At 44.9% G+C, this 15,062-nt stretch overlaps 1 protein-coding gene across 1 annotated transcript in view; it reads left to right on the top strand.

The window, feature by feature from the left end:
• The window catches only part of C7H1orf159 (chromosome 7 C1orf159 homolog), a 29,946-nt gene extending 16,076 nt beyond the window's left edge, over nt 1–13,870 (top strand). Inside the window, exons 3-9 of the mRNA XM_042477760.1 lie at nt 761–836; nt 4,895–4,999; nt 6,267–6,332; nt 7,297–7,431; nt 8,168–8,193; nt 9,087–9,114; nt 11,694–13,870. Of these exons, the coding sequence (XP_042333694.1) occupies nt 761–836; nt 4,895–4,999; nt 6,267–6,332; nt 7,297–7,431; nt 8,168–8,193; nt 9,087–9,114; nt 11,694–11,788 (531 nt within the window). The 3' untranslated portion in view covers nt 11,789–13,870. The remainder of the gene's footprint in view (nt 1–760; nt 837–4,894; nt 5,000–6,266; nt 6,333–7,296; nt 7,432–8,167; nt 8,194–9,086; nt 9,115–11,693) is intronic.
• Nucleotides 13,871–15,062: the final 1,192 nt, after the last annotated feature.

The raw sequence follows: 15,062 nt of genomic DNA, 5'->3' as shown, positions 1-15,062 counted from the left end.
TGCAGCCAGCATCCTATGAAGCATCTAGAATCAGCTCTGCTCTCTGTCTCTTTTCAGTATCCCCCCAAAATTGCCGGTCTAATGTTTTATGTGTACAGGCTTAGTGACTTCATTCCCAGCCTCAGGAGATGAGGAAGAATAGCTGTCCTTTTTGAGAACAACTACTGAAAACCTTCACCTTAATATCCCTTACGGTGCAAAGGTCTGGAGCAACTTGTCTAGGATGGTTTGCCAGCGAAAGACTCTGAGCAGGAGTGGTTCAGGCAACCTATGCTCACAAAATGCCCATTCACAGACATTATAGAGTCAAGATTGAAAGAGCTGGAAGTGATTCTGAAGGGCTCCCTAACCAAACCCTAGCCCTATATCACTGCGTTAGACATTATTCCAGATGCAAAGATCCAGACCGTGGAGAATGAGTTATTCCTTTCTTCTCCCCTCTCTTCTTTTCCTGCTGCTGTTTTTCAAATCCCTTTGGAGCAAAGTTACACTGTGTTCAGCTTTTCTTTGCACACAGTGGCTGCCTTGCCCCCTGCACTGAGATGGCGGGCATTTATATGGGTTCTCTATGTCCTTTCTAATTGGCCATTAACATGAAAGTGGCGTTTCCCCATAACTTGTGCTTGGTTATTGCCATCTAAAATGAATAGAAGGGGGGATTAAAATGAAAAGAGAATGTCAGGGGTGAGATATTTTTATTACTAATATCATTAATGATTCTATGGTTATCCTCACCATTATCTTCCTCCCTTACCTTTAGGAATCCAAGCTGGAATGCTGCATGGATGCGATGGAGGCCAACACCACATGTCTTGCCAGCAACCAGTGCAGTCCAGGTAGGCCATGATGGATTGTTAAAAACTACAGCCGTAATGGTCAGACTATAGATCATGGTCTATTGTTAGAACTCAATATGATGCAGTTGAGTCCAGAAATCCCATTTAGGGATTTGCCCTTTGTAGCAGGTTCTGTTTTTATCTTCTGGGACAGTTCTGGGGCTGATCTGCAATCCCACCAAATATTTCGTTGCAGGCCTCTAGACTGGAAGGAAGGATAGAAATGAAAGCTCAAAGTGGTTGGAGAGCCAACCCAACCATTAGGGGAAGGAGCAACCTTATGGAATGACACAATAGGGCAACACATTTCTACTGAATTAATATATTGTTGTCATTTCACTGCCAGGAATAGAGCATCAGTTGTGAGTCTGTTCCGCTCCATGCTTCAAAATAACTTGCCTACCTTTCGCTACTGTGAACATGGACTAGGGCTATGTGAATGGAGGTGCAATTTGCTGCTTTACCCCAAGTAGACAAATGTCTTGGGTTGGCCTTGGTTGGCTGTCCTATTCCAATAACAGCATAGGTAAAATGGTTGTGCAGTAATGCCCCACTGCTTTTATGGGACTGAAAGGAATGATCTTCCTGCAGTCGTCCTTATCCCCAAATCTCTCCTTCTGAAGGTTGAAGTGACAAGGTTGATACAAGGTTGATTTATAACTATATATATATATATATATATATATATATATGAGATAAGCTAATAAAAGGGTATCTTTGCAACTGTGTGAGTTTGTGTGGCAGAAAGTGTTACATGCCTTAGGACAGTGATGGTGAACCTTTTAGAGGCCGAGTGCCCAAACTGCAACCCAAAGCCCACTTATTTATTGCAAAGTGCCATCTCCCTCTGGCTTTCTAGTAACAAACTCTGGCAGACTCTGAGCTGGGACGATGGCACATATGCCCACAGAGAGGGCTCTGAGTGCCACCTCTGGCACGTGTGCCATAGGTTTGTCATCACTGCCTTAGGACTTGGTAGACATGGGTAGGTTGCATGTGGCCTGCGGAGTGGGCCTAAAAACACATCAGAAATGTTCCCTAGAGGGGATAAAGAAGGCTTTTTGCTTTTTGCAATGGGGTGTGTGTCCTTCCAAGGTATATTGGGGGCTAATGCAGCCTCCTAACTCCTCACAGTCGCCCACTCCTCCAAACACCTAACAATGTGTTGGAACATTCAAATTGGCAAATTGCTTGCCTTTTTAACAAAACAAAGAACGCCACACGGCTAATAAAGAGTCTCCCCCCACGCCGCTTTTCTGTTACATTGCCGCCGCTAATAAACCTAATGTGCCTTTTTGTTCAAAGCGCTCTAAAAAGAGTGGAGGGGGAAAACCATTGTGAATGGGCTCCGAATGTTAACCTTTTAAACGTATGAAAAATTAATCGCCGGGGCCGGTTTTTAAAAAAGGCTTTGTTTTCTCCTGCCTCTGTATTGTTTTTAAATGCTGTCAAAAAAGCGGTGCCCTCCCAGTAGGCCTGTTTTTATGTTTAGATTAAATGTCAGATGCAATTTATCACCCAGGGTATCTAATGCACAGCTTCCAGCTGGGGAAAGAGAAACAGTGGTGTTCTGTTTGCTGATCAGTGCCTCGCTCATCATGTGCTTTATGGGATAATTGATCCCTGTCTTTGGCTCAAGGCTGGGGAAGTTGTTACCCCTTTTTCTTTCTCTCTCCTCTTGTTTCCTTTCTTTATTTTGGGGGGTTGCTATGCATCTACCTTGGCTTTTCAGCATTGAAGCAGTAACCTTGTATGGTCAACTCACTCCAGTCGCAGGTACAGAGAGCTTGAAAAGCACCAGCTTCATTTCACTTAATGAGGCATGAACTTGAATCCGCTAGATATCGTTGAGCTACAAGTCCCATCCCACCAGGCTATTTGGCCAAACTCATCTCCTTGCATGAGCCTGACTGGGCTCTGAGATGCATAGGAGAAGCATTTCTCTCACTGCCAGCACTTTTACAGGTGGGACCACAAGAATACATGAAGGGACGACATATTGAGGAGGGAGCAAGCTTGTTTCCTGCTGCTCCAGAGAACAGGACATGGAACAATGGATGCAAACTGCAGAAAAAAAGATTCCATCTCAACATTAGGAAGAACCTCCTGACAGTAAGGGCTGTTTGACAGTGGAAGACATTCCCTTGTATCCCTCCTTGGAGGTCTTTAAGCAGAGGCTGGATGGCCCTTGGGGTCCCTTCCAACTCTCTCTCTCTCTCTCTGGCTTTGCTTCGCGAATGAAGATTCAGGAAGGACTCATGATCCCGCGCTTTATACTAGCGCGTTGGTGACTAAAAAGGCCAATTTGGGATAAACAAGTCTGGTTGCAGAAAGCACAGCAGAAAGTATCCTTGGGTGATGTTTCCAGGTTGCGGTTTTTTCTGCGTTGTCGTTTCTCTTCAAGGCTTGTTTGGCGTGAGCTTTCGAAGAAGGCTGCAGCGTCATGGATAGTGCGTCTCCATGTCTCCCGATGCGAGACCAGGGAGGACCATTGTTGGTGATCTATCCGGCCAAGCCTGAGATGTTGTTTCAGGGAGTCCTTGTATCTCTTCTTTGGGGCGCCCCTCTTACGCTGACCCGTGGCGAGTTCACCAACTCTATGATTGTATGAAAGGGCATCTCAATGGCTGCCCCCAAGCTCTGGAACTCCCTCCCTAGGAAGGATAGATTGGCCCCTTCCTTGCTGTCCTTCTACAGGTGGGGAAGACCTTTTTGTTCCAACACGGTTTTAGGGACAGGTTCTTCAAGAAAGGACTTATGTATGAGACCAGTAATGTCTTAAATTATATTGTTAAACTGTTTTTCTGTTTTGAAAGAGCGGACAACTGTGAGAGGTTAAAGCGCCCCATTAACCCCCGCCAAGAGACCTTGGAAGACCACATCGCCATCGTACACCCATCACAAAGAAGCACCAATTTCTGCCTCTAAATGCCCCCAAGTATGATCTTGAGGCATGCATGGAGGGCACCCTTTGAGCTATTTCAGGCCCAGGAGAGGCCTGTTTTAACAACAAGAAGTGACCAGAGATCTGTAAGGACACCCACCCCAGGTTTAGAGCCACATGATGTGAAAACTGCTCTGCTGTATTACATCCAGGGCCCACCTAGGCCAGCTGTCTTCCTGCCTCTCTTGCTTGTCTTTTCTTCTTGGACGAATGCAGGGTCTGCTACTGGGGCCCTTCAGACATTGTTGCACTGCCATTCTCATCATCCCTCATCATGGGCTGGAATGGGAGTTGCAGTCCAAGAACAACATGGGTGGGCACATTTTTCCTATTCCAGTTGTAGGGCTAGGAACTCCCTAGAGCCATCCTGATCTGTAACCTAGCACATGGGGCACCTGTGCCCTTATCCATACGTTTCTAATCCCAGCAGGTTTTGATGATGCATCAAAAGGGAAATGCCTTGGCTGGCTCTGAAAAAACCTTGCAGTTCTGTGTGCCCAAGGAGTGCCATGCACTCATGTTTTGCCAGGCAGCCTGAGAGAGGGGACCATCCCCGTCTTGTGTAGGACATCATTTCTCAAATAGGGGAGGCAGCTGACAAATGCACTTCCAGTTGTTCTAGGACAGTGGTGGCGAACCTATGGCACGGATGCCAGAGGGGGCACTCGGAGCCCTCTCTGTGGGCATGTGCGCCAGCACAGAGTTCGCCAGAGTTAGTACCTAGAAAGCCAGAGGAATGTGGCACTTTGCAATAAATAAGTGGGTTTTGGGTTGCAGTTTGGGCACTCGGTCTGTAAAAGGTTCACCATCACTATTCCAAGAAGCAACTGTCTAGTTATGAAGAAGAAAATTGAGCGGCTGCACATGCTGCTTGACATCCCCAGGCTCCTTGGCTTTGTGTGCACAGAGGATACTTCCATCTTGCCACTCCGGCGTCCTTTTGAGTCTTCTGGGTGTTGGAGGAACTGGAGGAGCGGCGAGGAAGGGGAGGCTTTGTGGAAGTCAAACTAAGCGGTAGCCACTTCTATCCGATGTTTGATTGTGCGTGAAGGGTGATTTTGATGCTTCTCTTGCCCTTCTCTGCTCCTTTTTCTCTCCCGCCCCCATTGCACAGGCTGCTACAGGCGTTGGAACGAAGATGGCAGCAGCAGCTGCATCAAATGTGAGAATGAAACTGTCGCCGCAACACCTGTTTACAACCTGACTGACTGCCGTAACAGTAAGTTCATAGTCTAAGTGTCCACTGTCATGGCCTTCCTTCATCCCCTCTTCCCAATTGCGAGTCCTATCTAAGAAAATGTCCAGAGAAGGACTTGTTCCTTGATTTCCTCCTCTGATTACGATGCTCCCAGAGGTAGGACTGGTACTTTCTAGCCATCCATCAGAAATCACTGCAAAGCAGTTGGAAGACATACTGTATAGAATAGAATGGAATTATTATTATTAGAATACTGTATATACTCAATATATAAGTCTAGAAACTTTAGTTGATCCAAAAAACCTGGGTCGGCTTATCCATGGGTCTGTGTAAGTACAGTGGACCCTTGAGATACTCTGGGGTTTGGTTCCAAGATCCCCCGTGGATAACAAAATCCGTGGATGCTCAAGTCCCATTAAATATAATGACATTGCACAATGGTGTCCCTGGGAAATCAAGGTTTGATGTTTGAAAATTATACTTTTTTGGAACATTTTCAAACTGTGGATGCTTAAATCTGTGTATAAAAAATCCGTGTATAAGAAGGGGTGACTGTACTTTACCTTAAGTCTTATCAAAATAGGAATTATCTCCTTTAGAGTGATGAAAGGTGAGAGATAAAGGCATCCAAAGGTGCTAAGTTGTCCTCAGTTAGGATAGAGAGGCAGCACAGTACAATGGATTCAGGTGCTTGAGTGTGATTCAAGCAGTCCCCAGTTTCATATACTATTGAAATGTGCTATTTCAATAGTAATCTATGTAAATGATCTCAAGCCAGAAATGCTCATCTTCACCCTCACCCTCCTTTTTTTACATCTTGCAGCTCAGGGGATCATAATACTGGATTTCTTTCCAGGCTGGTTTTCAGGATTATTTGTTCATTTGCAGATACTTATAAGCCATTTACCTCTGAAGGTTTTGAAGCGGCGTGTGAAGTGAAGTGCTCTGAATGCTCTAAAACGTTGTACGGAGTTCAAAGTTCTCGCTTTTGAGCATCCCATTAGTAAAAACCCTCAGATATGTGCAGTAAATATGTACTGAACGTTGTTAAAAATGGTAGCTTTCGGTTCAGATGATGCTGTAGTATTGTTCTTTTCCTCCTCAGCCCTCCAGCCTTTTGCACTGTTCAGCATTAGCAAAATGGGACAAGGATAGTGATAGGAATAGATAACCAAGCTAGATTCTGACTTGGAAATTGTACAGATTAGTTCATGTTTCCTAATGATATACTTTGTCTTCTTTTCCTTAACCCCAATCTCACCTCCCAACCCTTCCGATTCCCTTGTAGATGCTGCCAGAGGAATGAATCCCCAAACAAACTTTACTACCATCACCCCAGTTACACTTGGCACAGGTGAGTAACCCTGCAAGGGTGTTTAGTGTGCTTTCACATAACCACAGTGCCATAGGCACCAACTTTTCCCGTGAGTAGGCTCTTGGTTGCAGACCGGAAATCACTCCGCTTGTTTGGAGCATCCAAGGAGCAGCATTTTGAAGAGGTTTTCCTGCGGGGAGGGAACAAGGCCCCTTTTTAATAGGCTGATGGATTAAAGATGAACAGAGCTGCAAGTCTAAATAGCAATTCATCCAAGACAGTTTGAAACACTCAAATCTGAAATTACTGCTCTTCTAACTGTAAAATGTTTCTCACTGTAATATGCAAGGTGCTGCAGGAGTGCAGTTATGTGGGGAGGCCAAAATGAAAGCATTGTTTCTCCCATGAGTATTCTGCAACCCCAGTGAAATTTTCCTTTTGTCGCCAAAGGATTTACACCTAGAACTCTTAAATGTGCCGTCGGTTTGCATTCGCTTAGTACCTTTGCCACCACCTTTTCATTGGCTATCGAAACTGTACAGGTATTTCTAAACATTGTTGCTGTGTGCCTTAAAGTCTTTCCCAACTTATGGCAACTTTAAGGTGAACCTCATAGAATCACAGAGTTGGAAGAGACCCCAAGGACCATCCAGTCCAACCCCATTCTGCCATGCAGGAACTCTCAGTCAAAGCATACCCAACAGATGGCCGTCCAGCCTCTGCTTAAAGACCTCCAACCTACTTCTGAACAAATCTGACCAAGAAAACCATGGGGTTTTCTTGGCCAGATTTGTTCAGAAGGGGTTTGTTTTTGCCTTCTTCTGAGGCTAAGAGAGTGTGACTTGCCCACGGTCATGCAATAGGTTTCCATTATTGAGTGGTTGGCATTTTAATGGCCATTTAGAAGCCAAATCTCAGGGCTGAACATTTTGTCTTATAGTAGTAGGAAGGCATGCTTGTTCTTGAGGACTGTTGCTCACCTTTTGCTATTCTCACTTCACAGGGGGACCAGAAATAGCTGCTTTCCTCATTTTTGGGACCTTCATTATCAGCCTTTTCCTCATACTGTGTGTCGCTTTCTTCTTCTACCTCAAACGCGCCAACAAACTTCCAAACCTCTTCTATAGAAGAAGCAAAGGTGTGTTTCTCCTGGCAGTTCTCTTTCCGAATAACTTTATGAAACCTATGATAGAATCACAGAGATAGAATGGGCCCCATGCTCAGTGCAGGATCTCCAGCTAGACAACATCCCCAGCAGGAAGCTATCCAACATCTTATTGAAGCTGTCCAGAGAAAAAGACCTCACCAGCTCAGATATATCTGTACAGTGGGTGCTTGGTATCCACTGTGGTTTGGTTTGAGGACCGCAGCATAGTAAAATGGTGTCCCTTATATAAAATGGCAAAATCAAGGTTTGCTTTTGGAATGGATGTTTTTTAAAGCTTTAAAATATTTGGATCACAGAGTATAGTACTTGCAATTACATTGTCTCTGGACAATGAGGTGCCATTTATTTATCCTAATCCCTCTTCCTCAATTTTACCTAATCCTTTGAAGCCCTTCTAAAGTAGTGGCCATTGCTATATCTTGGGGTAGTTATTGTATTCTTACTTCATATATATTATGTGTTGGCCTACATGCCATAAAGGCCTGATCTTGGAAGCTAAGCAGGGTCAGCCCTGATTAGTACTTGGATAGGAGACCGCCAGTGAATAGCAGGCTCTATTTCAGAGGAAGCAACTGGCAAAATCACCTGTGAGTAAATGTGAGGAAATGCACGTTCTACATAGAGCACTTTTCTGTTAAAGGCATGGCACCAAAAGGGACAACTTCAGCCATTAATACTTTCCCCCTTTTCATCCTCTTCCCTTTAGGGACTGTTGTACAGTCTGCTGAATCAGTAAGTATTGAAACCGTATTCCCGATATGTTTAACAGGAGTAGAGATGGATGTGACCTTCATTTCATAAATTTGACAGAACGAACTTAAATTTCACAATCTGGATATCAAAAAAACTCAAATGGGCAGATTTGCTTTTCCATGCTTTGAGTGCCTAGCTCAGGGGTGGCGAACCTATGGCACATGTACCAGAGGTGGCACTCAGAGTCCTCTCTGTTGGCATGTGCGCCGTTACCCCAGCACAAAGTTTGCCAGAGTTCATTACTAGAAAGCCAGAGGGATGCGGCACTTTGCCATAAATAAGTGAGTTTTGGGTTGCAGTTTGGGCACTCTGTCTCTAAAAGGTTCGCCATCCCTGGCCTAGCTCCTAAAAGCTATATTCATCCATGTTTGTGGTCGCTGGATTAGAATTGCCGCCTTCTTTTTCCCTCCTCATCTTTAATAACCACGTGGCAGAGAGGTAAAACATGATCCCTCCCAACCAAGTCCCTGGAAGTTGGGATAGCCAAACTGGCACCCATTCAGCGATACCTGTTGGGATTGCTTGGATCCTGTAACAGCTTTGCAAGAACCTGGAACAATGCTCCATGTTTGATTGTTTCTGTGTCCTTTCAAGAGCCGCAGCTGCACAGGGAACTGTGTTTTGCATTTCAAGAATCTCTTGAACATGCTTTTTTGGAGGGGCAGAAAGGGATATTCCAATAATGCGGCTGCCTTGGAGAATCTAGGAAATGATGGCTGGACGGTGCCTAGCACCTTGAGTGCCTTTCCTCTTGCATTTCAAATTGGCTCTCAGTTACGCTGAGAATGTGAAGAAAATACTTATCTTGCCTTAGTGTGATGCTTCCTATCACAGTACTTTGAGAAACCCTAATCTTCTCCCTGTCTTTACAGGCATCAATGTTATCTCCCCCTTCTTCAGGTAAGAATCTTTTCCGGTGCTGCCTTTGCACTAAGCTCTTTATTATCCTTGTTATCAAATGGTGCCAACAGGTTTTTCTGCAGAAAAGCAAAAACAAAAAAACCAATTTCCCCTATGAAGCATGTTTGTTTGTTTGTTTGTTTGTTTGTTGTTATAAAAAAATCCTACTCTCTGGATAGTAAACTCGACCCCCAAAATCTCTGGAACCTAAAGTACTAACAATACCAATCAAGGTCATAAATACAAAATTATATTGCCTTGTGAAAATACTCTCCTCTCTCCCTTTTTAAAAACCCAGCATATTTGGCACTTAAAGAGGCATGCTTTGAAAAGAGATGGATTTCAGGTAGTGAGGGATCTTTATAGGTACTCGGAAAAGAAAATTGCCAAGCTGGGCTTGGCATGGGATGTTTGTGGCTCAGACCGTCGGAAGAGATTCCCAGGTGGCTCATAGATGGACTTGGTGAATTAAAAACGTGTCGCCATACCAGTAAAGGATGGCAGACGAAATGCAGGGATTACAGGGGAGTGGCATGGGTTCCTTATGGACCCATACAGACAGGCCAAAATAAAGCTGCTTCGGGTCACTTTGGAGACATGCTGCTTCAATGATGCATGCATACTAAGAGTTTGGAAGCCATGCCAAAGCCATGATCCAGTCCTAAGGACTGGAGAGCAGCTTTGGCACAGCTTCCGGACTCTTGGGACACATGCATCATTTAAACAGCATGCCTCCAAAGTGACCTGAAGCAGCTTTATTTTGGCAGTCTGTATGGGGCCTTAGATGCAAGAAACATGGGGATCCAAAGGCTAATCCTGTTCCCCGAAGAGTGCTTTGCTGCCAAATCGGAACATTTATTCTTTTGATGAAAGTATCTATGTTTTGGGAGAGTCTGAGGTTCTTCACCTCCAAAGTGCAGACGGTCTTCACCGTTTGCTGTATTTTCTGTAATATAAGCCAGAGTCAAAGAGAAGACCTTGAAAAGGTTACGTTTTTGGACAGCAACTCAGCATATTCTGGGAGTTATCATCCAAAAAAAGAGAAGTACTGTACATCTAGCAATGGAAGTAACTAGTAAGATAAGAGTTGGTCCCCTTTTACTTGCAGTTTTCAAAGGTAGTCAGCTTGTGTGTGGCTGCAAATGGGGAGAAATATGACCAAGCTTCTCTTACTATAGAGAAGCCTTGATAATTAGAAATCAGGTGCCAAGGGAAGGGATTCCAGGATATTTATCTGTGTCCTGGGCAGGGGGGTGTTGAATTGATTTTAAACCCTCATTGGTATTGTTTCCAGCCCAGCTACTAAATGACTGTCTCGGTGAGAAATAGACTAGAGAATAGAGAAATAGACTATTCTTCTAGGACAGAGTGGGTAATTGTGTTGCTTCTGAATATTTCAGACTGCAGCTCTCATAATCCTTCACTGTTGGCAACACTGGCTTGGGCTGGTAGCAGCTATAGACCAGGAACATCTGGAGGTGCACTTGTCCTTGGTACTGTATAGGAAAATTGGTTGCATACAGAGAATCTTACCTAAGAATAAAGTCCATATATTCTTTCGACCCACATCGACCCATACCACCAATTCCTGATCTCTGACATGAAGAAGAAGTGATATGCACACACCTTGAGCTTTTCACTCTGTGGCTGCAATCCTGTATGGCTCAGCATAGCATTGCCTGCATGTTGGCCTACTCTATGCTGGGCCCTATGCCTCCCCACCTGCACTTTCTGAAAAGCCTATGGAGCCACCCCAAGTCCATTCCCTGGTTCATGGAAAGTAGGCAAAGTTGCAGAAGCATCTGGCTATGTGTCTGTACGCAATTGCAAAATGATAACATCACTGCTGGAATCCACTAGGGTCCTTGAGGGTCTCAGCATTGCTCTAATCATTGCTCCATGGCAGTGGTTCTCAACCTTCCTAATGCTGCAATGTTGTGGTGACCCCCTGGATAGAGGAGCAGTGTCTCGGTTCCTAAGACCATCAGAAATATGTGTTTTCCGATGGTCTTAGGTGACCCCTGGTGAAAGGTTGAGAACTGCTGCTCTATGGTGATGTTTCTGTGAATCTTGCCTACTAGCCACAACATAGGGAATGATCGTATGGGGCGGCATCAGAGGATTTCAGGTACACTTGGCTGTGGTTATGCTGCAGATGGAGGAAGGGAATACCAATCCTTGCAGCACCTAAAAAATATACAAGTAAGGAAAACCTACATAGGCAAATGTTTCTAACACACTGCAAACGCCAAGTAAGTGAACAAAGATTGGGTGGAGAAGGACCCTGGGTGGAGTAAGAAGAGAGACCTTCCTTTATTCTCATTGTGGTGAGAATGCACTTGCTGAGCCTACGAACTGCTTAGGCCGTTCTTTTTCTTGACCATGCTGACTGGAGATTCTGGGAGTTGTAGTCCCACCTTTGGGAGACTGTTATTAGCAATGTGTTAGCCACCAAAATCTCATTGGAGAGGCGGGATATAAATAAATAATTATTATTATCATTATTATTACTGGAAACATTAGTTTCCAAGGCATTTCCCAAAAGCAGGTGGTAATAACAACCTCTTTTCCATTTGCAGTCCGGAAACCTCGCTATGTCCGAAGGGAGCGATCGCTCATGCCCTCCAGTACCAGCGCCACTCTTTCCGCAGAGACCAGAGTCAGCAACGTGTAACTGACAATGTGGAGCCCAAGGATTTGTAAATACCGGTGCAGCCAACAAAGCGTGCCCTCCGTCTCCAGCAGAGTGCCAGGCAATGGGCAGAAGTAGCCAGCTGGTGAGAGATAAGAGCTGGTAGGCCTGGCGCTAGTGGGCTTGTGCCAACAAGCATGGAACAAAGAAATGCGAACTTGGAGTTTAGCTTTAGAAGAGTGGCAGTTTCATAAACTGCTCTTAGGCAGCAGGCTGCTGAGTATCTGTTTTTTTGTCCTCCGTTCCTGGATTATAGCAGTTTGCTAAAAGACTTGGCTCCTCTTGGGGTGCTTCAAGTTCTCCGTGTGATATTTCTTCAGCACCACCATCATTTGAACTGAGGCCTGGTCACAACCAGAGAGCCACAGAACTGAGCCACTCAAGGAGGTGGGCTGCCATTCAGCACCCACCTTCTGACGTTAACACAAAAGTGCCACGTTTTTGATCCCGCTGGGAAGCTTTTGGCCTCTCTTGGCGCAAATATTTTATGGCATGCCTTCAGGAGGCATTCTTCTCAGAGATGAGCTAAGCTTCCAACCAGAGACTGCGCTTCCCTTGGACCTGCGAGAGGTCTCACCGTCTCCTTTGCTTTTCGGCAGGTTGTGAATGAGGCCTTAAGCTCCTTGCAGTGTTGCCATCACTAGTTTTGCTTCTCTCTCTTTTTGAGTGAGTTTGCAAAGGCTCTTCCTCAATGAGAGACAGCTCCACCAGAAGCTCTCTCACATATACAGCTCCACCGGGTTTTGATGGGAGTGCTTATGAAACCCCTGCACTGACCAGCTCACAAAGATTGGGAACAAGGAGCCAGGCCTGCCAAGAATCAGCACACTCCTAGTTGCCTCTGCTCCCCAGATGTGAATCTGATAGACATTACAGTGGTTGATCCATTTCCCACTCATCTTTGCACTCATTCGCTACTCCCCAAATAGTTGCTCTGTGTCCTTTAGGCAAGGCCTGGTGCCTTTTTAGTACATGGCAGTTTCAGACACCCAGAGTCAAAACCTTTTTGTTTCCAGCAAACACTCTTCTGCTGCTCACTCCAGATCCTGCACAGATTTCACACTCTTTCTTCTCTTCCTCACAAAGAGTCCTCCTTACCCATCCAAAGAGGATACAGGACATGGGCAGGAAAATGTGAAGATGTTTGGATTTGCTCGTGTTTTCTGCTTGTCTCCATTTTTAATGACTGGAAATGTAACTTGGAATGCAGTTTTCTTCCTTTTTGTTAGGCAAAACCTATTTATAAAATGATACGGATACAAGCCAGGGGAGCAAAGGGGTGAGAGCAGCTCCCCTTCTCGAGTCTGTAGGCACTCCGTGCCAAATGTAGAAACCTGGTCTTGAAACGGCATATTGGCCCCCGAGAATGCCTTTGCAACACTTGGGAGCCATCCACCCAAAGACAAACCAGAAATGAGCACCTCTTGGCCCTGTTATTTCTTGTCACTGGAGATGGTTGGTTTTTTTTTTTTTTGGCTTGTTTTGTTTAGATCCTTCTCACTCCTTGCCCCTGGTCCCATTGGACTGATCCAGTTCCACATAGGTGGAAATGTGACTGGGCCAGTGGAGGTTCTGAGTTTCCTTTCCCCCCTCTAGGTTGGTCAAGATACTATGCAATGATGCCACGCAGTTTCCTTATGAACTAAAGCCAATACTTCCCTTCCTTGTGCATTTGTGGCTTAATTTAAATGGGAGGGCTTCCCCAATTTTAGTTTAGTTGTGTGACAAAAGCCCTTCTTTTTCCACTCCTTGACCCTGAAGCATATGCTTACAACTTCTTATATGAGTAAGATGAGTATTCTTGTTTCATGCCCTAAATTGTAAAACTTCCCACTTTGATTTTAGTGAGTATTCTGCTGCACCATTCAGCGTAGGGCAAACTGTTCTTAGCCCCAGTGTCGTGTTGGCAAGTTTGGGGATGCCAACGGATAGATGCAGCGGCATCCTTTTCTTAACCTTTCTCCAGTGTTGTGTCAAATGCAAAATGTGTGTTTGTGTAAATCTTACTTTTCCACTCCCCCCTTTCCCTCACCCCCTTTACTAGCTTTAATAAAAGCTCTTCAAATCCCACATTCAGTGTCTTTCATTTTTAAATGTATTAATGCACTCGGGACTACAGTATGTTTGATGAATACGGGGGATTTAAGAGCTCAGAGTTCTTATTCTTGAGGTTGCAATCATTTCTACAGTCACTTCTGTAGCAAAGGGGGGGATCCTTGGTGTGTAAAATGCACAACGGGCAACGAAAGCACCCCAAAGGTACCTTAGCAAGAGGGAGGAATCCCTTAAGTGACTGTTCTCTGTAGGCAGATGCTTTGCTGAGCTTCAGACATGTGGGGGAATATGTGGCAGATCAGAAAGGCCACTTCAATCTGCCCCCCTTTGTTCTCTGTATATTGCATGTATATAATGGTTTATGGTTTTGTACTAGGGCCAGACTCTTGTTGCTCTTGTTATTTGCCATCAAGTCGGCTTTGACTTTTAGTGACCTATGAGGGAGAGACCTTCAAGAGACTTCAGTCAACTGGCCATCAACAGATTCACAGCTGTGGTTTCCACAATGACCTTTCTGTCGTGGGGACATTGCATGCGTCAATGAGGTAAGAGGCTATGCTGATGGTCGGGAGTCCCAAATTAGGCAGACTTTTGGCTGAGGAGCCAGATTCAATGTGCCAATGTGGGTAGTTTACCCAACAGTGGCAAGAGGTGGCATTGACACTAGCGGAGAATCTCTGGGTCCATATCAGTGGTGTTTTAGCTTATCTCTGAGGGAGTTAGTATGGAATTGACTCTCTTGGTACCCATAGCTTTTTGTGGTCTATGTGGCCATGTTCTGGAAGAATTTATTCTCTGAAGATGCCAGCCACAGGTGTCAGGAATAAGTTCTAGAACATGGCCACATCGACCGAAAAACCCACAAAAACTATGGATACCGGCCATGAAAGCCTTTGATTTGGTATCGCTCCAGTTTGACTTAGCAAGTAGGACATGTTGGTAATGTGCAAAAAAATTATTACTATGATATTGATTATGGATGGATATACATCATAGTTACTTGTATTGTTTTCTTACACAGATCACTTAAGATACTGCTCCGAAGAAGACCGTTAGTCAATACTCTGAGGATGACTGCGTTTCAAAGCAGAGTTCTTGGACTGGCCGCCTGTCAAGCTTCAGTCAAACCATCTGCGTCTTTAATATCTTTCATGCGGTATGCAATGGATTGTTAACACAGAAAGAGGCAATGGTAAACCAT

The sequence above is a fragment of the Sceloporus undulatus genome, chromosome 7, assembly GCF_019175285.1.
Source record: "Sceloporus undulatus isolate JIND9_A2432 ecotype Alabama chromosome 7, SceUnd_v1.1, whole genome shotgun sequence".
In the NCBI taxonomy this organism is placed as follows: domain Eukaryota; kingdom Metazoa; phylum Chordata; class Lepidosauria; order Squamata; family Phrynosomatidae; genus Sceloporus; species Sceloporus undulatus.
This window is presented reverse-complemented; position numbering and strand designations above follow the sequence as displayed.